The sequence below is a fragment of the Phytophthora parasitica genome (genome assembly GCF_000247585.1).
Source record: "Phytophthora parasitica INRA-310 unplaced genomic scaffold supercont2.75, whole genome shotgun sequence".
In the NCBI taxonomy this organism is placed as follows: Eukaryota; Oomycota; class Peronosporomycetes; order Peronosporales; family Peronosporaceae; genus Phytophthora; species Phytophthora nicotianae.
The window spans coordinates 200,385-222,994 of NW_008649061.1; the positions used below are offsets into that span (position 1 = coordinate 200,385).

The following is a 22,610-nucleotide window of genomic DNA, read 5'->3' on the forward strand; positions in this document are numbered from 1 at the left end:
TGGGAAACAGGGAAAAAGAGGTAGTCTAGAAACAGTCGATAGTCGAAGTTCCGCTCAACATCTTCACCTCGAAAGAAGAAGGAGCAAAACGTGGATACTTCGTCCGCAGACCAGTCCTGAATCCGGAACAGCGAGAGCTCGGCGACTACGTTGAGCATTGCATCACTCGATACAAAGCCAGCACTATTCTGTGGAGAATAAGCATATCGTTAAATAATGATAACCCGCTACTCGTTAACTGTAACGGACCTCATCGTATCGTTCAAAGCACGCGCTCAGCCACGATCGCGCTGACTGGCTGGAGACATCCTGATCTCCACTGAAATGCCGCCCAAGCGCGACCAGAATTCCTTCTCGAACTCGACTCGCACTGGCGATCGAGACGCAGTGAGAAGCTACGCTACCCATGCGAACGAATGCGTTGCAACCACAACGCCTTTAGAAATAATCAAAGCTGTTTCGTATATCTTTTTCTTTTCTTTTTTTTTGCTTTGTAGACGACATAATTCATCAACAAAAAATAAGAAAGCGAATTATTATACGAGAATTTGAATCCTGTCCCACATTTTTTTTTCTCATTTCCTCTTTTCTTTGAGAGAAACAACCTTCATGAACGGAATATTGAGCTTGATCCTGATCGTCGGCGCGTTTATCGCGGGGAATGCGTCGATGTGGTACTGCACTGTGTATCGGAAGAAGAAGAAGCAGCAGTTGCCACAGTACGAAGGTCAAGTGCCGGTTGTGGTGACACCTCAAGGTCCCGTGGAATATCGACGTGCCTGAGTATTCAACAACGTCGACCAAGCAGCAGCAAAACCGTCAAAAGAATCCCAAGTACCACCAATCAGTAGCTAGCAGAAAAAGAAAACATTTCTGAAGTTAAGAAAAAAATCCATTGACTTCTTTCGCTCCTGCATTCCTTACCGTCGGTAAACTCCGGAACTCCATAGCTAGTCGAGGACATTACTTGATCATGTACGACTGCACCGGCACAACAGGCCCCAGTGCTTCTTTCCACGCTGGGTTGGCATCCAGACGTCCCAGGAAAATGCTGGGTCCGATCTGCTTGCTGATCTGAGCGACACAGTCACGAGCTGCGAACTTGGTGAGACGGCTCGTGCCCTGCAGAGTGAAAACCAAGGGGTCGAAGAAGAGCTCGAGATAGCGCTTGAATACTTTCTTGCCCAGCGCCTCGCACATCATCGGGAGCTGCTTCCAGATCGTCTCCTGCAAGACTGCAGTCTGAGGGAAATGACGCAGGATCGCAATGTCTGCAACCTGCGGAAGGTACTTCACAGCGTGCTCGGGAGCCACAGAGCACAACTCGCGTACCATGTAGATCGCGCCGTCAGTGTGCTCCCACGGCTCCTTGTCGCGATGTTCATGACGCTCGAACAGCTTTGGCTCCAGCGAGCAGCAAGAGAAGGCCTGCTTACTCAAGTGTTTCTTCTCGGAACGCATGATCTCGTCGTATTCCTGTTGCGTCATCGCTGGCTGTTTCTTGGCGAGTGGCAAGTATTCCTCCATGACCTTGATGACGCGATCCAGAGCTTCTTGGCCGTAAGCACGGATCACATTGCCCAGAGCGATAGCTGCGTCTTCACGCACAGACCAAATGTCGTCCGATAGATGGTCGATCCACAGATGATACAACTCGTCCAGGAACGGACGACACTCGTCGGGGAAGCCCAGAACCAGCTGAGCTGACGCTAAACACGCAGCGTCACGCACCAGATTCGACACGTCGTAGAAGCAAATGAGCAGAGCTTGCATCAGTCGACTGACATGCGGACGAATGGCAGTAGGATCGACCTTCATTCCAAGCTCAGCAATACACTGACACGCCGATTCACGGACGCAGTGGCTTGTCATCTCCACGTAATAGTCCACGATCTCCGTGGCATATTTGGCCACCAGTTCGCGTCCCTGATCGCCCATGATCATTCTCCACGACTCTTGTGAGTACTTCTGCACGCGTTCAGCGATGTAGTAGCGGTTGAGACAGAGTCTGGGCAGTAGAATAGGCAGATAAGCGTCACGTCCCTTCTCCTGCAGCTTCATTAAGAAGGTACGAGCTGAGATGGACGCAGCATAACGCACTTGACACCAGTTATCCTCCATGCCACGCTTGATACACTTGTTCAGAGTGTCGCTCACGGTGCTCTGATGGGTTTCCAGGAACCCCACAGGTGCAATATCTGACAGTACAGTGATAGTGTCCAGTCCCACGACTCGGACGTGGCGATTGATGTGGAAGCAGCTCTTGGTCGCCACAAGCTCCAGAATCTGTGGCGTTAAGTAGACAAACTCCTTGTCTCCAGTGTCCGTCGTCTTCTCCTTCAAGAAGTCCACACCACTGCCCTTGATGATGTATTTCAGAGCACACAATGAGCTCTCCAGAGCCTTCCAGCCACTGACATCGTCCAATCTGTAGGGAGTGGAGGGGGTGCGTGGCGTTCCCTCAGGACTTTGAGGCGGCGTGATCATCCCATTGTTACTGACGTTGTCGTCCAGTTCATCGAAGCCTGTTTCTTCGAAATCAGGCGAGCGACTGAGGTTGGACACGACCGAGTCTACGATCTGTGGCGTGAACTCGTGAGTTACCCAGTGCAGGTCCCATTTGGCCAAGACGCCGAGTAATTTGGCCACTGCCATGCGGACTCGAGGCTCGTAGTACTCCATGTGTTGGTGGATGGTTTGCTTGACTGTCTGCGTCACGAAGGCGTCCGACAGCGGCGCGATAGTTGAGACATAGAGCGGAAGGGCAGGAGTGGGCACACTGAAGTCTGTATTGGCGTCCAGGTCTGGTAGTTCGAGGTGACGGCTCAGTAGGTCACGTACTACCACGAGGAACACGGCGACGGGCTCCCAACGCTCTTTGCCGTGCAGTAGCAGCGTCTGTAGCTCCTCCTGAAGAAGATCACGTCGTGTCTCTTCGTCAGCCGACGGAGAGACGTCTGACGTCTGTGTGGGGGACTCGGAGAGGGTCTTCGAAGGGCAGATGAGCTCAAGGACAGCAAGAGCCGTGTCGACCGCAGGCTGCGACACCTTGGGGCGGTTCTTGAGCGTCCGCAGCGCGCTCTCGGCACGAGATAGCTCCATGGTGTTGGATAATGATTGCAAAATAGATTGCTGAAGGTGAAGTGTAAGCTGGTTGATAGGATATAGGATGTTGAGGGATGTCGTTAAAGAGAGGTTTTAGAGGACACTGAAGTGAGTGATGCTTGTCAGAATAGTACTTCGACTTCAACGATGGGAGTGGATCCGGGCAAGGCGGGGAGCTATGCGGCGGGGCTGCTAGTGGGTGTGGGCTGGTGGATACTGGCCGACGGCGAGGCATTTGCGGCTTTCCATAACTCGCAGATCCCTTTCAACTTCGTCAAGTACTTGCCGGGCATCGTCTCGACTCTCGCCTTCTTTCTGTAAGGAATAGTAGTACTTCGGAAAAGTATCTTTCATGCTTTTTAACTCTTTGTTGTTGCTCCAGGGTGAACACGGTGGACTGGGGCATGCTATCGGAGGATGCACGCTTCGCCTACGGCTCTGAGGTGGCCACTCGAGCTCGGTCAGCAAATACTGGTCAATAGTGTCAAGAAAATAGTAATTTTCTTTCTTATGAATATTTTTTGTTGCTGCTGATGGCAGGTGCTTCGTGGTGTTCTGCATGGCGCTGTCGGTGGCGGCACTGGTGGGGTCGGTACTGATATTCACACACACTTATGTCAACAACGAGTTCCACGAGTCAGCGTGGCCTGGAGCTGCGATCGTGTTCCAGAACGGGTTCATCCTCATGGGCACCTTCGTCATGAGAGTCGGCACGATCGCCGCAGGCTCCACCTATTGAAGTTGTAGGAGTCTACTGCCAACAAGGAGTAGTGTTTTATTGTTATCACAGCTTACTCGGCTATATATCGCTCTGTTAGCCTTATAAACGCACTTATTGCAGGCTTACCAAGCCATTCGCTTCTTTTCAAGTGAAGCTGACAATGCTGGGAGTTTTGACAACCGAGCAGGTGACAATGGCATCTCCTTCATCAGTTTACGTGGTCGAACAGGAGAGGCATAAGCAAATGCTGTGGTAGGAAACACATCACTTGTTTGTCTTGTCGACGTTGGGAAGGCGATTGGTGATATGAGCTTGGGCGTGTTGGCACTAAGCCACTTCTTTGGAGACAGAGGAGTACATTTCTTCTTCCTGGTATTCCGACTCTTTCCAGGTGATATGAGTGGATTGAAGCCGACTCCTCTTCGACTTATAGGAGAGCGAACGTCGCGAATACCGAAGCGCTTGCGGGCGAACAGAAGACGCAGCTCCTGGTTGTCCGCTGATGGTGCAGCTTCCCGCCGTTCAACAACAGCAGCGTGTATCTCCGTTAAGAATCCGTCGTTGATGAGGTTCCCTGATAGTTCAATACTCTCAATCACCGCGTTGACTTGCCATATTTCAACCAACACCGATACAACGTCGTCTGTCAGGTAGTTATTGCGCAGAATGAGCGTTTGTAGCGATCGGTTGCTGGTGTTCAAGCATCTGAGAAGTGCTTTCCCTCCAGCGCTGCCGATTCTGTTCTCGGCCAAGTTCAAATATTGGAGTGTTTTGTTGTGTGTGAGTCCATCGTTTGCAATTGCAATGGCAGCTCCATCGCAGAGTAAATTTCCATGAAGATCCAGTCTCTGTAGTACAGTGTTGATTGCCAATGCAGCACCGAGAAGTGCACCGTTGGTATCTGAAAAATGCATGTGGGCGATAACCAGCGTGTGGAGGTGGCCATATCTCGCGAAAAAGTAGTCGGCTACTATCCTAGCAACGATAGCACCTTCTTGAGGCTTTCTAAGTAGCTCATTACGTTCCAGATACAACTCCTCAAGCAGGAAATTCGATGTACACACAGACTTGGAGAGAAGTTGCATGGGACTAAGATGACGCTGTTGATGAGGAACTGGAGAAGACGGTGGGGCCAACACTAATAGCTGTCGTCCGAGTGGAGAGGGTGGCGTATGTGTACTTCTTTCGTCAATATCCTTGTCATGGATTATGTCAGGAGCTTGATTCGTGGATCTTTTCTCTCCAATGCTGATGTCGCCCAACGCCAGTATCCTCAAGGTCCTCCTAGATTGAAGAGCCTGGAGGAACTTCAGGATTCGATCACCTTTGAAGTCGCCACTTGCACAGATCAGAGACTTTAACACAGAACTGTACTGAATCGCAGAAATCACGTGCTGTAACGAGAAGCTTTCACCTCCCGATGGAGAATTGGGTCGTGGTGGTACATGAGATCCACGAAACACTAAAACAGGATGATCGAACAGCGAGCGTTTCTCGTCCCGACTGTCGATCGCGTAGAGATTTGCCATCGTCTCCGTCCCTTTTTGATGATTCACTTCGCATTTACTGATCAACACGCCAATTGGACTAGCACATGGTAGTGCTGCGGTTCTGGCACGTAGTATCCGCAAGAACCTTCGTATGCGTTTACCGCGATATACCGCTTGGATCTTCCGTGCTGCACGGCTGAGATCTACCTCAAACGTAGTCTGTCGTCTTTGTGCGGAGAATAAGTGCTCGACGAGAAATACTTGGGCTTGGCTACTGGTCCCATCAACTAACACTTTTCTGGCTGTGTACCAACGCCACAAGCGCTGAATCTTCAGAGCACTGGAGTTTTCGACAATAATCCGGTGCTGTTCGGTGGCCTCAGCTTGGAATGCATACAGCAATACCGATTGCCTTTGCGTGTTTGCACTTTTCCAACGACGATAGAAACGCAGGAGCATCGCTGCAAGGCGTTCCCTATCACGAACTAGTTTTTGTTGTGCACGAAAGAGAAGATCGTCCACTGGTGGAGAAGAGTTAGTTGGCCAACAGAATCGATGGAAAAAGCGTTGAATTCGCTGTGCTGCGTCGTGCTGGCGTAGGATGTGTTGTCTCCGAGTATCTCGAAGACGACAGAATACTTTCCGAGTTCTGTTGCCTCGGAAACATCTCTGGATTCCACGAAAAAAAAAAAATAAAAAATTAAACTGAGGTCATCACATAAGCTGAACTTGTCGACCAGAATGCAGTTCTTAACCCACCTGAATGCGCAGAGCTGCGCAATCTTCTCGAAAGAAGCGATGCTCGTACTCATTAGGGAGTAAAGCTGCCAGTTGACTGCGAACTTGGCGGTTGTAGCGATACTTCCGTGTCTGGTGTTTGCTTTTCTGCAGTCAACTGAAGTCAGCGCGATCCACAACACCATTACATTCACTTGTATCCTAGAACTTACAAGATCATGGAGAGTTTTCTCACGTTGGTCTTCTAGCTTCCATCTCACTCGCGCGTAGTGGAGATATCGATATGTACGACGCTGAATACGCCGAGCTGCCATCTCCTGAGCTGCAAATAATGATGCGTATTTGTCTCGAAGCAGACGAAGAACCTGTCGTCGACAGCCCAGATGATAAGGATTTTCTCGATACCGTTGCTCGGCTACTCGCTTCACCCCCCGGCGACGTATAAGCGCTATCTTTCGGCCCCAAATACCTCGAATCACTCGAGCAATTTGCACCTGACTAGCATCTTCCAGCTCAAGTCGGTATCTGTAGCAATGACTTGTATTAACACCGAAGTTTGACATTAGAAGGCTAGCAGGGTGTCACGTACTGCCACTTTGTAGGAAACCATTCCACCAGACATGCGCGGGCTTCGGCATGAAGAGGATCAAGGTCAAACACAGCCTCCATGGATCGAATTGCCTTCTCCATTTGGTTGCACTGGTAGTAGTTGCGTGCAAGCACAACGTACAATGCAACACGTTTTTGTCGCTGCTCTTTCGTCAAACCCCTCCATAGATTTGCTGGCTTCTGAGAGCTTTCGCTTTCTTCTAATAGCTCGAGCGAGCGAGATAACGCGTCAGATGCGAGAATGCTTTCGCCCTGCGATCGAAAATACTCTGCAAATATTGTATACGTCTCACTACGGGTCATCCATGCCTTCCACTTAATGCCAGATGGAGGAGTAACTTCGGAGGTTTTCTTGGCCAATTTGTAAAGCTCTTGAAACAAAACATCGACATTAATGTGGCCTTGCTTTGGCTTCGATATTACTGGAGAAGGCGTCGAGAGGTCTTGTAGCATTTCGTTTAACCGCGTGTGCAAGTACATCACGGTGATATATCGTGGTCCCTAAAGACGTGGAATTTGTGTTACACGTTACAAAATGCTAACACAGGGGTATTAGACTTACCTCAGTGATAACTTTATCTAACAACAATTCCTGGGTGTATCCGATGCATTTCGTTAGTACTGGAAGCTTTAGAGCAGGATCCATTGGTGAGAAGAGTTGATAACGTTGGAGAAGAACGAAGCGAAGTTTGACTTCTCGTAGCTGGTCAAAGTTCGGAAAAGTCTGGAGAATCGACGCACAGATTGTCAATGCGCCTGTGAAGCTGCCCAAAGATTCAAGAACTTTTGCGTACGCGAACAAGGCGACTGGGCTGCATGCAACTGCAACGTGGGTGAGAGCTTGTTCATACGCAGCACGACAAGCCCAAAGTATTTCCCACTCTCCACCGTCCTGCCACATGTGATAGTAGCTTTCGGCAAGTCGTCGCCAACAGAGACTCGACGTGGCTCCGAGACTGAGGGCCTTACTCAAATGTTCACTAGCTCGAGCATATTCACCCTTCGCGAAAAGTAATAATCCAAAACGTTCTTGCCGCCACTTTCGATTCGGATCTTTTGTCAAAATTTCTTCGTGACGGTTGAAAACAACCTGCTGGTAAACTTCTTGCCACTTGGCTCTGATATGCTGAGAAATCCTTTTGTGGCTACCTGCAGGCACCGACTCGGGCAAAATTGGCAACGCATTTGTATCAAATGGTCTTGGCACAAGTGACTTGGTAGCCGCAGATGATAACAATGACTTTGCCGACTGCTGTGCTGCAATACGAAGCGGATTCACCGCTTGCTGTTGCTGTTCCGAACCGTCCAAATTGCCACCGAACGTGGGTCGGAATGGTGACTTGGGCTCACTCCATTCCTCGGTCTCCGCTTCGCTGTCCAAGTTGAGGGCGCGAGGCAGTCGTGGCTTGCGAACAGGCAGACCTTTGGCGACCTCACGCTTGATTCGGTTGCGACGCACGATCCGAGCACGTCGGATACGCCGTCGCTGTTCATCTTCCGGATCCAGCAACTTCTGTAGGAACATAAGTCAAGGACAGGTAGAGGACGAGGATTTACTGCATGTAATGCAGCATCGGATAAGTTTAGCGTCGTCGTCCTCGCTTTCGAAAGCCTCCAGTTACAGAGGGAGGTATAGAACCTACGAAACCGTTCCATGTCACGGCCGCTCAGACCGGCACAACTGCTGCCAGCGGCCCCTAGAACGCCGCCGCCGCTCTCGAGGATCCTCTTGGGGCGACGGCCGGCTCTCTATCTTCTTGGGGCGTCATCAGGCATAAGACAGATCGATCTTCTTCGCCCCACACACTAGCGCCCATGATGGATAGCACCAAAGGCCCCGACAGCCCCTCAAACCGCAGCGAAGGCCTCGCTAGTGTAGACAGCGAGTCCTTGCTAGTCGTGCCTTCCACCACGATCACCGCCCCACCGAACCGAAGTCTGGGATCTCGTCCGCAACGATCCAGGAAAGGATTCGCCTCGGGGAAATCGCGTTTGTCCTTGAAGATCGACGCCGACTGTGCTACCAGTGGAGATGTGGTTTCCTCTACGAGGCAGTCGACGCCGGCGTCGACGTCCAGCAGCTGCAGCAGCGACGTCGTGCCGTGGTGGGAAGTCGAGTACCAGTGTCCTCCCCCAGGCCATCTTGGAGCGCATGTGGTGCCTGTTTCGGCTGATGAACAGCACACAGATTCAAATAACAGCAACGTACAGAACACCACGACGAGAAGTGCTGCACCCACCTTGCTACCCTCCGTGTCCGTTGATTTCTCGACCTCTTCATTACAGACTACCACGTCTTCTTCACAGAAAGCCAACGCTATTCGAGCAGGCATCGTGCTGTACGAAACTCCAGAGGGAGCACGACGAGGCACTCACAGTAAATTGTCAGCCTTAAGATCATCCGTTCCTTGCCGTACGCTGCTGCAATTGCTCATAACTTGATCAGGGGTAATGTTCAAAAAGGTTTAACCGACGTGGTATGCTCAATTCAGTGCTGGTGGATAGCAGTCCGAGCCAGAAGCGCAAGATGCGGCCACAAGATCCGACGGATTGCGAGGTTGATCTCTTCTCCACACCCGTCACCAAGGAGCTCAAGCGGTTCCACGAGTCCAGGTACTTTAACTTTTTTCTTGGTATCACGCCGAAGTTGTGTCTAAAATGTATGCATCTGCTATCAGCGGTAGTAGTCTCAAGAAATCGGCACTGCCAAGTCGAGTTGTCACGCCAGCCACGTTGGTACAGCCCCTCACTCAGATCGGCATCAGCCAGTCATTGCGCATCAAGCCACGTGCAGCAGATACAACAGCAGCAACAACACTCTTCCCCGCGACTGACAAATCTCTCGATGAAGCCCCTTAGAAACAAAAAAAAAGAAAAGAAAAAAATAAGATCATCATTCTGATTGATGTGGTTCTGCCATGTTGAAGCGATCTACATTCGCTTGGTACAATTTTATGCAACTAATTCGCACTTAGTCGAGTCAGCTGGACAATTCCAGAATTTCACCCTTCTGGCCAAAGGATCATCGACTGGAACTCGCTCAGTTGCGGAAAAGCATTACAAGAAGCCAAAAAAGAGATCATGGCACAGGTTGAGTCTCCATTGATAATTATCACCACCATTTCTGCATCCTCACTGACCAACTGGCAATTATCATATCTGACAGACTGCTGCTGAGTGGAAAGCCAAGGGCAATGCGGCGCTGAGCGCTGGCAACCCCAAGGAAGCTGTGGACTGCTACTCGCAGGCCATCGCGCTGGACCCGAACGACCACGTCTTCTACTCGAACCGATCGGCCGCGTATCTGTCGCTTGACGACGCTACTCACGCTCTCGAGGATGCTGAGCTCTGCATTAAGACGAAGCCCGACTGGCCCAAGGCCTACAGTCGCAAGGGGGCGGCGCTGCACGCGCTCAAGCGCTATGACGAGGCCACAGCCGCCTACAATGACGGCCTTAAGGTGGACGCCAGCAACGCTGCGTGTCTTAGCGGCATCGAGGAGGTCAAGAAGGCGCAGGCGGCGGCCGCCCAGTCTTTTAACCCGTTGGCAAACGCCTTTGGACCCGATATGTTCGGCAAGATCGCGACCAACCCGCGTCTGGCGCCGATGCTGGGCGACCCGGAGTTCGTGAAGGTGTTGCAAGAGATCCAGCGTGATCCGTCCAAGATTAACGAGCACATTAAGGACACGCGCGTTATGACGGTACTGGGCGAACTTATGGGACTCAACATCAACATGGATGGCGCTGAGGACGAGGAGATGCCTGCGGCCACGCCTGCACCGAAGAAAGCCGAGCCTACGCCTGCCCCGGAGCCTACGCCGATGGAGGAGGATCTGACTGAGGAAGAGAAGGCTGAGCGTGCTGCGAAGAAGGCCGCGGATGAAGCCAAACAACGCGGTAACGCCTTCTACAAGCAGAAGAAGTTCTCGGAGGCTATCGAGTGTTACAATGAGGCCATCGAGAAGGACGCCACCAACATGTCGTACTACAGCAACTTGGCTGCGGTGAAGCTCGAGATGGGCCAGTACGACGCTTGCATCGAAGACTGCAAGTATGTTTTTTTTTACTGTTTCTTTCAAACTTTGGATACTGATTTTTTTTTATTTTTTTTTTTAGGAAAGCCATTGAAGTCGGACGCGCCAACCGCGCGGACTACGCGCTGATTGCCAAGGCCTACGTGCGTATTGGCAATGCTCACTTGAAGAAGGGCGAGACGGAAGAGAACCTGACGGCCGCCATCGACGCGTACGAAGGCGCACAGATGGAGAACCGCACGAAGGACGTGGAGCGCAAGATCAAGGCGCTGCAGGTGAAGCTGCGTAAGGCCAAGGAACTCGCATACATTGACCCGGAGAAGGCTCTGGCGGCCAAGAACGAGGGCAACGAGTTCTTCAAGAACGGCGAGTTCCCCAAGGCTGTCGAGCGCTACACGGAAGCCATCAAACGCGACCCGTCCTGTGCTGTGTACTACGCTAACCGTGCTGCTGCGTACACGAAGCTGACGTCGTTCAACGAGGCCAAGAAGGACTGTGAGAAGGCCATTGAGCTCGACCCCAAGTACGTCAAGGCATACTCTCGCATGGGTGCTATCCAGTGCTTCATGAAGGAGTTCCACAAGGCCCGTGAGAGCTATGAGAAGGGTCTGGCACTTGACCCGAACCACCAGGAGTGCATCGACGGACTGCGGAATGTCATGTACAAGATCCAGAGCGGCGAGACCGACGAGGAGCGTGCTCGTCACGGCATGGCTGACCCCGAAATCCAGGCTATCTTGCGCGACCCGGTGATGCAGAACGTGCTGAACGATTTCCAGACGGACCCGATGGGCGCTCAGCGTCACCTGCAGAACCCGGGTATCATGGCCAAGATCGAGAAGTTGATTGCCGCCGGTGTCCTGCAGACTAAGTAAGCGTGGATGAAGTTGCTGTTAGTCTTCGATCGATGTGCTGGTTCGGGGAAACTGGCGAAGTAGACTTGGGCGAAGCGTTAGTTTGTCAACCACATTGTCATTCAGTAATGCAACACAAAAGGTGAATTTCCAACGTCAGCATCGATGCCGCTTTAGGAACGATGGCTGCCAGCGTGACGACATTGAGCGAGAGAGTGTCGAGCTGCTATGAGCATCAGCATTGTGAATAACGTGCATATTGTACGTATCACTTCACTACTCTTTTGACTTGAAATGTCCTCTTTCGGTGGTCGTATCTGTCCCCCCGAAAGTTGAACTTGACCATCACTCCCCATCCTTCTCCCAATTCCGCACTCGTCACCATGGTCAAGCGCCGTGCCGCGACCGCCGCTCGGAATATGAAGAAGCCGTGCCGCCTTGCACCTCCATCCCCCGACGTTATCACACTGCCAGACCTGGTGACGCTGCTCCATCTGCAGCTCGTGCCGTTCCTGACGCCACACGACCTCTCGCGGCTGCTGCGTTGCCTTTCAAATCTACTCACATCCGAGTTGAGTGAATCTCTCGCCACTTTCGGCCTTAAAGTCTTTTACGAGCGCGACTCGGTGCATTTTGGCCAGAAATGCTGCTCAGACTGGCACCAGCTTGTACCGGAGGAAGCCGAGGGCGGAGAAGGCATGTGCATCGAGTGCTTCCCCGCCCCACCGAAAGATCTGCCGCTCCCTCGGCTGCACAACGCCCGCATGCATCTACTGGAGGCCATGTGTCTAGCAAACGAAGGGTTCACTCTAGTGTGTAATGGAGTGCTTCAGATGCACTACGGACAGTTCGCTACTCCACGATTCGGGTCCATGCAGCCCGTAGTTTTCTCACTCGCTGAGGCTCTTGAGAAACAGCGAGAAGAAAAGGAATACAAGACGACAAAGGGTAGAAAAATGCAGGAGGAAATCCAGGACGACGAGATCGATACAGATGACGTGGAGCAGTTGACGAGACTCATGGATACGGTGCACATAGGGGTCGGCACGCAGTTCTTCAGCGGCAGGAAGCAGCATTGCACACCCGCGAACGCCGTTGAAGCACATTGGCGCAGTATCGTCGTGGATTTGGAAACAGGGACCACGATCTGTAGCTATTGCCAGTTCATTACAGAGCACGCGTCCAAGCATCGATGTGAGAGGTGTACGCAGGTCTTCGCCCGACTCCTGCAACAGCATTGTGCAGCGCTGTACCAGCCACTGAAACGTTTCATGCTCCAGCATTTGAAGCACGTTCGATATGTGAAACCGTGTCGGGGCTGGAATTGCACCAACAATGACTTCCAAGGAGATTTTCTGATGGACCTGATTGCAGGATTCACGCCCGCTGGAGTGCTGTGTGGCGTTTACCTGACGGATCTTCGGATTCTGCCCAGAATGATCAGCGACCGACTGGCTTTGGGAGCGTTTAAGCCCGTGGTGGAGCGCAGGCCTTTGCAACGCGCAGAGGACTGAGGAGGGGAGGTTTATTCATCCGATTTATGCTGGTATTAGGGCGAGTTTTTGGTATTGTGCAGATCGCTAGCGGCCAATTTCAGGGTTATATAGGCTTGCTGCGGTCGTATGATATGTGGACCTCACCATGATGATAGACTTCTAGGTTTCTGGCTCAAGACACAAGATGTTGAAGTCGTGATCACGTTGAAGCAGTCTAAGTTGCTGAAAAACTTTAGCGCAACTCAAGGTGTCGAATTCTAGAAAATTATTTCTTTTGGAGTTTCCTGACGATCTTCCCCATTTTTAAATTCGCCTGGAAGTAGAAGCAACTCGATGAACAAGACCAACACACAGGAGATGAGGAATAAAAGAACCAAAATAAATCCAGAGGAAGATGAATCGTCGCTATCAGACATCGTGGCAATGCTGCCGCTGATTCTTACGTCCTTCCTGTCTCCAGAAGACGCGTTGAACCTGTTAGCACACTGCTCTCCTTCAATCTCACAGGGTGTACGCGATGCGGTAGCAACTCAAGGTCTGAAAGCCTTTTACGACCGAGAGGAAGTGCATTTCGGCAAAGGATGTCTGCGCGACTGGCATCGCTTAGTGCCGGCAAAGACCGCAGCGGGTCATCGTGATCGCTGCGGATGCAGTCGCAACGGTCTGCCAAACGACCTTCCTCTTCCTCGCCTGCTCAACGCTCGTCATCATCTCTTGGAAGCCATGTGTTTGATCTACCGAGGCATCCAGCCTCACTGTTTTCAGGTGCTTCAACTGGATCGCAACTTCGAGCGCAGACAGTATGGAGTACTTCAACCTGTCGTGTTCTCTCTCGCTGCGGCGCTTGAAGATCAGTTGAATATTGTGAGGGAGAATGGACAGTCCCTAGGCCCGATCAACGTCAAGGATGTGGCGGAACTCACGCGCTTGATGGACAGGCTGGAGACGAATTTTGGCTCGCGTTTCTTCCGCTCAACTGAACGCAGTCCGGCGGGCATGGTGGAAGCGCATTGGCAGAATATTCACGTCAACTTAGCTACTGACACTGCGTATTGCCGCTTCTGTGACACGAATACAGACAGTATGGTCGAGGGGCCATTGAACCCGCAGTTTAGAGAGGCAGAGTACGAGTTCTTAATGCGTCAGCACTGTCGGGATATCTATCAGCCACTCAAAAAGTTCATGATGCGGCACCTTCAGCACGTCCGCTACGTGCGTCCTCCCCGTGGATGGAACGAGGCTGGCGACAACTTCCAGGGCAACGAATGGCTCGATCTGATCGCTGGCTTCACGCCTGGCGGTGTGCTCTGCGGCGTGTACCTGACAGACATCCGCATTCCGCGCGCCTGGATCAACGACCACCTCGCCCCAGGCGCGTATCCGTTCGACGAGAGCGCAATCGACCTCACTCTCCTGCGTATCGCGTACTAGCGGAGCTGACGGTGGATTTCATGTCGAACAGCCTGCTCCTCTTGTCTATATCCTCATACAGGTAGGCGACAGTGAACTGGTACGAATGATCCCGTCGTGGACTTGTCACCGTGGTAAAGCTGGATATCGAGATGACGTTCTGAATGTAGCCATCTGAACGAATGCAGTTAAATCTGAGCCGGAAGTGTGCATAAAACTCAAACGTCGTGACGTCATGAGCTCATTGACGCCCCCATACGATGGATATTGTAATGTAACGTTAGGCAATACTTGCAACGCTGTAAATTGCCATGCGATGTGTGCACATGCCGCTATTATCGTTGAGCTCCATGACAGGCTTGACCGCATTTAGTGACAACAAAAATAGCAAAAATAGCAGATTCAAACACGCTGTCAACCGGATACATTCACCGCCTCGTCAGATTCCCCATGTGTTTTCCCCTTCCACATCTCAGCGCTTATCCCAACACGACTGTATTGCCGAACTTGCACTTTTAGATCAGCCCGTTACTTTCTCCTCATTCCTCATTTTTCCAGTTCGTGGCAAAATGCTTCACGTTGCAAAACGCCCACTGTTTCTATTAGCCGGCGCCAGTGTCAGTGCCAGTGCCGGCTTCATGTATCTCGGCGAGGACGACGAAACTCGGAATATCGACGCAAAGGACCCAACAATTCCACCCAATTCGATGAAGCGACATTTAACACGAAAGACTCGAGCGAGAACGTTGAAAGCCACGTCGAGACAAGAACTGGGACTGCAGCAGAGTTTAGTCCGAGATGTGGCGTGTTGGCTCTCGTCCGCTTCTGTGGCCTCCACGCGTCAAGCGTTCACACCGACGATGGAAGACGGTAAAGAAGTTCTGGAAGTCGCGATGAAAAACAGCCAAGTATATCAAAATCTAGTGAACTGGTTACAAGATATTTCCCCCGAGAGGAACGGGTGGGACGCCGATCAAATTCTGGGCAGCTCCAGTTTCTCCATGCTCGTGAATTTATTGTCCGACACGGAGAGCAATTTTTCATTACAAGAAGATTTAGAGGAGGAACTGTATCGAGCTATGAGTTTGTTATCCACCAATCCCCAATGTGCTCAAGCTATTGCAGAGAGAGCGACACGATATGGCAAGCAGGCGTTACTGAATCTGGCTGAGGTCCACGATAACGACTCGAGAGTGGGGGACGCTCTGCATCAACTGGTTACTCTCGACAGCAACAATTGCCACTTCGGCCCAGCGAATCTCGCGTCGCTCTTGTCATTAGCTGTCGCGGACGTACCGGACCAGTATATGGAGTTCGCGTTGTGGGGGTTAACGAAGGCTGCAACACCCGAAGCTGTAGGCAGACGCTACAAGTTGCGGAAAGTGATTTTCGGCGATGATAGTACAGCCAAGACGTGTCGAAAACTCATCAACAGCGACAGGTTATGGGACGCACTGGCTGGAATCGACCAGGAACGCTCGCAATTCGTGCAACTTCAAGCTGCTCGATTGATTTATGAGCTCAGCAATGACACAACAGTCGCTCAAAGGATGCGACGTCATGATAAATTCGCTAAGACTTTCGTGAACTGGATGAGCTCGTCACATGAAGCTCTGGCTTGTGCTTCATTCGAGATTGTAGCCAAGTTAGCAGGTGTTGACCGTAAGTTACAACAGCAACTGGTTGGTGCTGGAGCGCTGGAGACTCTGCGAGCTCGAATCGTTGAGGACTCGGACCGTCAAGTGACCGCAAAACTGCTCCAAGCAATTCGCTCTCTTTCCACTCCTACTGCAACCGATAATGTGTTTGTATTGGACCAAGACGCGCTGTCTTTCGTCAGCGATTCTGGAGACGGTGAGCCTCTTTACGACGACGATATTGAGAATATTAACATTGTATTGAGGCACGGATACGTCGATGGCTGGATCGAGTTGTTCACGGCGTTTTTAAAGAGCGGGGACGAGAGTATTCGCGAGGAAGCAGCGCTGTGCCTCGAACATATCGCAACGTATGGCTCTCACAAGGACGAAGTTGTCCAGGAATGGCTCATTGCTGTCTTGGATTCTGTGCTGGATAAAGTCCCTCTTGAAGTCGCTAAAGGAGCTTGCAGCGTACAAGAAGCGAGGTCACGTACTCGACCCATTCAGGGCAAAACTACGGACACTTCGTCATACGAGGCGTCCCACGCAAAGGCACTACGAGCGTTGGCTTTTGTCATGGAGAGAAAAGAGTGCCAAGAAGAACTAATTCGTCGCGGTGGAGTTCCAATTCTTCAGATTTTACTGCGATCAGAGAATGAACTAGTGCAGCGTGAGACGGCTCGTGTACTGGCCAATTTGTTCGCATGTGACGATATGGCAGAAGCGCTTCGAGACTTTACGATGAACGACTATCAGCTGGAAGAATCGCTCGAGAAATGGACGAAATCTGATGATATTCGACTGGAAGCGATGGCCCATCGAGCTCGCTCGAACCGACGATACCAGATCTCACGGCAGCGAGGGGAAGATATGGACAAGGAGGTGAAATATCTCGACGGTATCCATCCACTTCACTTGTCTGGAAGCACCAGAGATCATCAAAGTGATTACGATGTTGATATCGTTTTCGTCCATGGATTACTGGGCTGTCCTTTTAGTACATGGACGTGTGGAGAGGAGGAAGATACGGTATGGGCTCAGCAATGGTTACTCGACGACATGAAGCAGGAAGGTCTTAACCCACGGGTCTTGTCTGTGGGCTACGACTCTCAACTTCTAGCGTCCGGGTCTATCTGGAAACCCATGTGCTTCGAAGAAACGGGTAGCGAGATCCTGTCGCAGCTCAACGCGGCGCGTGTTGGTTGTGGAGATCGTCCTGTGGTCTTTGTGACCCACAGTCTTGGTGGAGTCCTGTTGAAACAAGTTTTATTGGCTTCTGACTCAGAAGAGAATGAGTCAAACCTGATTGACAACGTGAATGGTGTCGTGTTCTATGGAGTTCCTCATCACGGCAGTCCCGTAGCTCAGAGAATCCAGACTTTCAAGCCTCGACAGATCACGCAGCATCCTGTTACTGAACACTTGCACGGTACTCCTCACTTGGAGATGCTGAACGACTGGTGCTCTGAGGTTTTCGAGGAGAAGGAGATCCCGTGTCTGAGTGTGGGTGAGAGTTTGCCTTGTCGTCTTCCTGTTATCGGTGTGGAGGCGTTGGTGGTGCCGTCAGCGTCGGCAAATCCTGGCTTCGGCGAGTTTGTTCCCATTTCTGACGCAACACACGTGGACGTCTGTAAACCAGCGACTACCGACGATTTACGCTACAAGTTGGTACGAAAGTTCATTTCGAAGAACGCAACGTCGACTGCTGCAAAGCAATCTGCCGCTGTGTAGGTTGAAACAATTTTTCATTAATATTTATACACTTGCAAGTTAGAAGTTGTACCGAGTGCTTAGTGTTAACATGTTGTGTGCGGTGTCGTCCTAGACACTTACAAAAACAGCGGTGAGCAGCTAAATGATACTCCCGCGTGTGATTTAAACAAACCTCGATGTTTTCGAGGTCATCTCGTGCTCCAAGCGTTGTAAGATGACTGTAAACGTGAGGATGGAGATGTTTCGCTGCTTTATGAGCTGGGCTCTCTTTGAGAATATCGTCGACGTGGAACTTCATGTCTGGGAATTTCATTGATAAGAACTTTACACACTTTTCAGACCCATGGGTCGAGGCGACGTGGAGAATTGAATAGCCCTACAATAGCATCGTTAGAGTGGTCAAACTTGGATAAAGCGATGCATTCAGCTCACATTCTTCGCCTTCTTCCAGAAATCAGCTTTCTTTGACTCGTGCAGCAACTTGAACACTTCAATATTGTCGATAGATGCAGCCAAGTGGAGTGGAGTGTAGCCCATACGTGAGTCAGCTTCGTTCATGCTCACACCAAGGTTTAAAAGGGCTTCCAACACGTTGACATGGTTGTATGCTGCAGCGACATGCACAGTGGACCACCCCTACGTATCATCATTAGAACTGAGATGCTTGCAACCAGATACTACCAGTGAATTACCTTAGCGTTCTCAATCCGTGGGTCGCCTTTGATTTGGCACAAAATACTCACAACCTTTGCTCGGCCGAATGTAGCAGCAAGAGTCATCATCGTTTCGCCCTATAAACCAACTGATAAGGTTAATAATTCAACTATGAAGTATGTGATCTTTCATATCTTTACTCGTGAGTCTTTTCCGTTTATCTGCTGAGGAAGTGAGTACGAGAGCATGAGTTGTCTGGGCTGATGCCACGGGATTCCGTCTGTGGCAAAACTGCAGGCCTGGTTGAAGGCAACCCAGAATCCGGGTTCTGGGAGATTGCGTCTGAAATGCGTCGCAAAGGATGCCTCAATGAACTGATCCTTGTCACTAGGAGCAAGGATCGAGCCCACAAGGATCCTACGCCTTGATTCGATCCACTCGTGGTCGGGTTTCGCAGTCGTACTCTCCATATTTTCTATTGAAGTGATGCGTGTTTACCGGTGCTCTATCATTAGTGCGTCCGTGGAAGTTTCTTGCTAGCATTAGGACATTCAGCGGTTATTTCAGCGATAACATATTCCCATTTCGAGCACTTCAGCTGGCTAAGAGCTCTCACCCAAGTGAGTTTCACTCAGTTCCAAAACCTCGACAGCGTTATTACTCAAGGTCGTTACCAATTTACCTCTTACTATGGCAACTCGAGGCCGCATGTTGGCTCCGCTCTCCACTCGCGACAAAGGAACTCTCTCCAAACCCAATTCAAACTTGAACGCGCATGATGATGAAAACCAGGTGGTTCCATTCTCTATTGATGGCGATGACGACGATCACGTTGAAGAGAAGCAGGATAACAACACGAGAAAAACGATCTTACAGAGGAGATTGTCACCGAAGGCTGCGCGCGATGACACCAAAGACGCTCGACAACTGAGCAAGCCTGAGCGCGCCTGGGACGACGCAAGTCACGGCTCTGCGTACTCTTCAGACGAAGACTCCGACTCGGATGACAGTGACGCAGACTACAATTACAAGGCACGAAGAGCAAGTGAACGACCTGAATCTTCTTCGCGAGGCAGAAAAGTATCCCAGCAATCCGGCGAAGATTCGCATAGTGAATTGGAAGATGAATCAGTGAAGCCGTCGACACCTGCTGTTGTTTTCCAAACTCCAGCCGGTACAGCGACAAGTGTGGATCTGTCTCGACTATCAAAACTCGCAGTGTTCCCTGGAACGGAGATGAACCTCGTCCAAGGACACGTTGTACGTGTCAAGACCATGCTGAGCTCCCAGTACCACTTCTTCATCAACGACCAGCTCCTTCTAATGGCTGAGAAGAAGATGAAGAACCGCACGTCCAACTACCATCTCTTCGACATGACACGATCGGTAGCAGTATCCTCCAAACTGTCGAAGAAAAGCGGCAACTACATCGGCAAACTGCGTTCAAATTTCTCGAAAAAAAAGATCATATTGGTTGGCAATTTCAGCCGAAAGACGGAGCTTGGAGCAATGGTATTTGGAAGCACCTTCAACTCTTCAGAGCCTCGTCGACTGACCGTCATTCTTCCACCACTTTCAAAGCGTCAAGAGATCGAAGGCCTCACAGTCGGGGACAGTTTATCTTCATTTTCAATGCTCATTGATCTCCATCGAAGCCTGACGGACGCTGACATCGCTGTGACTCATTCTCCCACGCCTCCACAGTCTCTTCAGGTATTCGAGAATAAGGATCCTGTCTTCGAAAATGGCTTCTATCGTCTCAATTTCAATGGCCGCGTCTCCATTCCGTCGGTGAAAAACTTCCAGCTCGTTCGAGCGGGACCCGGAGAAGCGCCGAATTCAGAGCGACCTATCTACCTCCAGTTCGGCAAAGTAAATGACAAGAAGTTCCACTTGGATTTCAAAGCTCCGATCACTCCGATCCAGGCGTTTGCTGCGGCTTTAGCGCAGTTTAATCTCTAACAATGGGAAACTTATACTCAAATGGAAAAGTAAACAAATACTTGTTTCTTATGTAAAGCCTTTCTCTGTATTAGATCACCACTGCTCCATCCACGTGGTGGGCGTACATAACGTACGTGTTAAGATGCTGCAGCATGAACTTCTTCAGGAGAAAAAACTTCGAAAGTAATGAAGCAGGATTAACGTTTGAAAGTTCTGTGGATTATATCCACAGTTCTAGGAGGCGAGTCATTCTTCAAAACCACCGTCAGGGATTGGTACCATTGGACCCAAAGAAAATGAAAGTAATTCTTGACTGTTCCTGCATGGAGATAAAGAAGGAAACTAAGTATGTAAACTCCGGTATCTTCAATGATCTGGGCTATGCCAGTGACTATACCTGGTATCCGTTTTGGACTTCCACAATTTCCCGAATATGAAGCATCTCTAGTCATGTCACTTCCTCATATATTGGACGCTCATACGCAGATCCTAGAAGCTGGTCGTCTTGCGAGTGAGATGTGGTTCCCTCAACAGTGTGGATCCATTATCCAGCTTGCAGATCTCAACGACCAAATATGTTTGCATCGGCACCTTCCAGCCGATGTTCTTCTCGCTCACAACGATGCTGAAAGCTCCACTCTGCGAACAAATGCCAGCTGACGTGACCGAAGACGGAAGACCTAACGTCAGGGCTGTCAGATGGGATGAAGACTTCGTCGAAGGTGCCTACTATACTATTAGGGGTTTGCGACGACTACGAATCGGATTCGGAGGTTTAGTTTTACGTTTAAAACCAGTCGTTCAAAACAGGAAAAGGAAGAGCAAAAACTTATGAAACCGGTGAAACGACACGGTGAGGCTGCGGAAAAAGGTGCGGATCACACAGGTCGATGTGAATAAAATACTGCAGCTGAAGAAGTTGTTGAACAAAGTTGAAATTTCTTTTATTTGGATCATGATCTTGTACGGCCATGTCTGAAATATTGCAATATTCATGTAGAATTGCAACAGAGTGAGGAATTTGCAATGCCGGTTGCAGTAATCCAAAACTTAAGTAGTAGATTGCTAGCATGTGGAGAATTGCAGTTCATACTGGAATAAGCACTAATGCTAAAGTGCTGTCCACTTTATTTTTTCGACTCAGTGACTGGTGCACAGCATCGTACAGCATGACTCGCTTCTTTCTGGCATTGGTTCTTAGACTTGTATTCGGCATCACGTATTATAGTGTTGAGCACGTGTCGTACGCTGGCGTATGGGCAGCGTCGTACAATCGATTATTGAAATCAATATATTGCAGTATTGAGCTCCCGTCAGCATTGTATTTCAATATTTTAATTGTAAGTTGCTATTATGTTGGTGATACATTTTCTGTCCGGTACTTAAGTACTTTTTCAGTAAAGTACGATTTACATTCACTATTTTGACCAATTCAATACATGGTATTATACAATATTAATTGTTGCGCCAGAGCAGATCTTTCAGTATTATTGTCCCAACGAGGAATTAAACTATTCAAGTAGATTCGGCCCTATTTGTCGCAATGTAAGTAGACAGTTGTACTACGGTATATTAAGACATAATATATTTGTATCTGAATCGGAGGACGAGGACAAATATCGAATAAGATTAACGGTAATCTATTGTACTTGTATCAAAATAGTAATAACTATAGCTGCAATTTTGGTGAGATTCCACAAATTTACGAATCGTATGAAATATGGATAGTCGTTAAAAAAGATAATTTTACGATTCGTTTTTTTTTTTTTTTTACGTTGCGAAGATAGATTTTCAATTCTAAAGGTTTATGATGAGTCCAAGGGCGGAATCGTTTTATTGCTGACGAAGCAACGCGTAGGGAAGCGGTCTACAAAATCAGAAGAAGCTCGCCGTACCCTCATTGGGTGTTTCGACTAGTGCATGTATTTTTTTTTTGAAGATTTCTTCCATCGCTTCGTTTCATCGGGTGATCAACTCACCAGAAAACGACTTGACGAAGGCGGATCAACTTTTTGAGAGGAAGCTACAGCCGCGTTCAATACAATTTGTGAGACATATGATGGCCTCGTGTCTGAAGAGTCCCTTTTTGAGGGTATTTTTTTCCCGGAAAATATCACTGTGTACTCGGCTGCAAAGCTGAAAACGATGTGGAAGGAGCTGCAATCATCCTGTTAAAAGAAGAAGCCCGAAGTGACTGGCA

General features: G+C 50.0%; 11 protein-coding genes across 20 annotated transcripts; 6 read left to right on the forward strand and 5 right to left on the reverse strand.

Annotated features, from left to right (window-relative positions):
• Nucleotides 1-526: 526 nt before the first annotated feature.
• Nucleotides 527-3,102, reverse strand: PPTG_17908 (hypothetical protein; the record flags this gene model as incomplete). Its single annotated transcript, XM_008915788.1, has 2 exons — nt 527-851; nt 925-3,102. The coding sequence occupies one exon, from the start codon at nt 3,100-3,102 to the stop codon at nt 964-966; it is 2,139 nt and encodes a 712-aa protein (XP_008914036.1). The 3' UTR covers nt 527-851; nt 925-963.
• PPTG_17909 (hypothetical protein) lies at nt 2,567-4,009 on the forward strand. Its single transcript, XM_008915789.1, has 3 exons — nt 2,567-3,422; nt 3,488-3,565; nt 3,646-4,009. Exons 1-3 carry the CDS (start codon nt 3,253-3,255, stop codon nt 3,842-3,844), a joined length of 447 nt encoding a protein of 148 aa, XP_008914037.1. The 5' UTR covers nt 2,567-3,252; the 3' UTR covers nt 3,845-4,009.
• On the reverse strand, nt 3,461-9,592 carry PPTG_17910 (hypothetical protein). Of its 8 annotated transcripts, XM_008915793.1 has the most exons (7): nt 8,904-9,585; nt 7,458-8,833; nt 7,226-7,387; nt 6,644-7,164; nt 6,267-6,579; nt 6,076-6,201; nt 3,461-5,985 (listed from the first exon to the last, which is right to left on the reverse strand). In XM_008915793.1, the coding sequence occupies exons 2-7, from the start codon at nt 7,479-7,481 to the stop codon at nt 3,949-3,951; spliced, it is 3,183 nt and encodes a 1,060-aa protein (XP_008914041.1). In that variant the 5' UTR covers nt 7,482-8,833; nt 8,904-9,585; the 3' UTR covers nt 3,461-3,948. The 8 variants fall into 8 exon arrangements, with proteins under 8 accessions (XP_008914041.1, XP_008914045.1, XP_008914039.1 ...); XM_008915797.1 differs by having other exon boundaries at nt 6,644-7,387; XM_008915791.1 differs by having other exon boundaries at nt 7,226-8,833.
• On the forward strand, nt 8,317-9,581 carry PPTG_17911. Of its 2 annotated transcripts, XM_008915799.1 has the most exons (3): nt 8,317-9,076; nt 9,156-9,276; nt 9,342-9,581. In XM_008915799.1, exons 1-3 carry the CDS (start codon nt 8,479-8,481, stop codon nt 9,520-9,522), a joined length of 900 nt encoding a protein of 299 aa, XP_008914047.1. In that variant the 5' UTR covers nt 8,317-8,478; the 3' UTR covers nt 9,523-9,581. The 2 variants fall into 2 exon arrangements, with proteins under 2 accessions (XP_008914047.1, XP_008914046.1); XM_008915798.1 differs by having other exon boundaries at nt 9,156-9,581.
• A 57-nt stretch (nt 9,593-9,649) lies between the features above and the next one.
• PPTG_17912 lies at nt 9,650-11,708 on the forward strand. Of its 2 annotated transcripts, XM_008915800.1 has the most exons (3): nt 9,650-9,753; nt 9,830-10,716; nt 10,782-11,708. In XM_008915800.1, exons 1-3 carry the CDS (start codon nt 9,745-9,747, stop codon nt 11,572-11,574), a joined length of 1,689 nt encoding a protein of 562 aa, XP_008914048.1. In that variant the 5' UTR covers nt 9,650-9,744; the 3' UTR covers nt 11,575-11,708. The 2 variants fall into 2 exon arrangements, with proteins under 2 accessions (XP_008914048.1, XP_008914049.1); XM_008915801.1 differs by having other exon boundaries at nt 9,830-11,707.
• Nucleotides 10,704-12,600, reverse strand: PPTG_24222 (hypothetical protein). Its single transcript, XM_008915802.1, has one exon. It carries the CDS (start codon nt 12,045-12,047, stop codon nt 11,727-11,729), a length of 321 nt encoding a protein of 106 aa, XP_008914050.1. The 5' UTR covers nt 12,048-12,600; the 3' UTR covers nt 10,704-11,726.
• Nucleotides 12,601-13,472: 872 nt separating this feature from the next.
• Nucleotides 13,473-14,480, forward strand: PPTG_17914 (hypothetical protein; the record flags this gene model as incomplete). Its single annotated transcript, XM_008915803.1, has 1 exon — nt 13,473-14,480. One exon carries the CDS (start codon nt 13,473-13,475, stop codon nt 14,478-14,480), a length of 1,008 nt encoding a protein of 335 aa, XP_008914051.1.
• Nucleotides 14,481-14,770: 290 nt separating this feature from the next.
• Nucleotides 14,771-17,830, forward strand: PPTG_17915 (hypothetical protein; the record flags this gene model as incomplete). The annotated part of the gene is made up of 1 exon (XM_008915804.1): nt 14,771-17,830. One exon carries the CDS (start codon nt 14,771-14,773, stop codon nt 17,828-17,830), a length of 3,060 nt encoding a protein of 1,019 aa, XP_008914052.1.
• A 405-nt stretch (nt 17,831-18,235) lies between these two features.
• On the reverse strand, nt 18,236-18,936 carry PPTG_17916 (hypothetical protein; the record flags this gene model as incomplete). Its single annotated transcript, XM_008915805.1, has 3 exons — nt 18,236-18,448; nt 18,505-18,603; nt 18,667-18,936. 3 exons carry the CDS (start codon nt 18,934-18,936, stop codon nt 18,236-18,238), a joined length of 582 nt encoding a protein of 193 aa, XP_008914053.1.
• A 220-nt stretch (nt 18,937-19,156) lies between these two features.
• On the forward strand, nt 19,157-20,428 carry PPTG_17917 (hypothetical protein; the record flags this gene model as incomplete). The annotated part of the gene is made up of 1 exon (XM_008915806.1): nt 19,157-20,428. The coding sequence occupies one exon, from the start codon at nt 19,157-19,159 to the stop codon at nt 20,426-20,428; it is 1,272 nt and encodes a 423-aa protein (XP_008914054.1).
• A 471-nt stretch (nt 20,429-20,899) lies between these two features.
• On the reverse strand, nt 20,900-21,601 carry PPTG_24223 (hypothetical protein; the record flags this gene model as incomplete). Its single annotated transcript, XM_008915807.1, has 2 exons — nt 20,900-21,090; nt 21,577-21,601. The coding sequence occupies 2 exons, from the start codon at nt 21,599-21,601 to the stop codon at nt 20,900-20,902; spliced, it is 216 nt and encodes a 71-aa protein (XP_008914055.1).
• Nucleotides 21,602-22,610: the final 1,009 nt, after the last annotated feature.

What these genes read in the sequence shown, in the direction of transcription:
- PPTG_17909 (XM_008915789.1), top strand. Translation starts at nt 3,253, where the DNA reads ATGGGAGTGGATCCGGGCAAGGCGGGGAGCTATGCGGCGGGGCTGCTA. An exon ending in TCGACTCTCGCCTTCTTTCT is followed by an intron (nt 3,423 to 3,487) that starts GTAAGGAATAGT and finishes TTGTTGCTCCAG; the next exon opens with GGTGAACACGGTGGACTGGG. An exon ending in GAGGTGGCCACTCGAGCTCG is followed by an intron (nt 3,566 to 3,645) that starts GTCAGCAAATAC and finishes TGCTGATGGCAG; the next exon opens with GTGCTTCGTGGTGTTCTGCA.
- PPTG_17910 (XM_008915791.1), bottom strand. Translation starts at nt 8,188, where the DNA reads ATGTTCCTACAGAAGTTGCTGGATCCGGAAGATGAACAGCGACGGCGT. An exon ending in TAGATAAAGTTATCACTGAG is followed by an intron (nt 7,165 to 7,225) that starts GTAAGTCTAATA and finishes CCACGTCTTTAG; the next exon opens with GGACCACGATATATCACCGT. An exon ending in AGAAAACTCTCCATGATCTT is followed by an intron (nt 6,202 to 6,266) that starts GTAAGTTCTAGG and finishes AGTTGACTGCAG; the next exon opens with AAAAGCAAACACCAGACACG.
- PPTG_17911 (XM_008915798.1), top strand. Translation starts at nt 8,479, where the DNA reads ATGATGGATAGCACCAAAGGCCCCGACAGCCCCTCAAACCGCAGCGAA. An exon ending in AAGATCATCCGTTCCTTGCC is followed by an intron (nt 9,077 to 9,155) that starts GTACGCTGCTGC and finishes TGCTCAATTCAG; the next exon opens with TGCTGGTGGATAGCAGTCCG.
- PPTG_17912 (XM_008915800.1), top strand. An exon ending in GCTTGCATCGAAGACTGCAA is followed by an intron (nt 10,717 to 10,781) that starts GTATGTTTTTTT and finishes TTTTTTTTTTAG; the next exon opens with GAAAGCCATTGAAGTCGGAC.
- PPTG_24222 (XM_008915802.1), bottom strand. Translation starts at nt 12,047, where the DNA reads ATGGAGCAGCGTCACCAGGTCTGGCAGTGTGATAACGTCGGGGGATGG.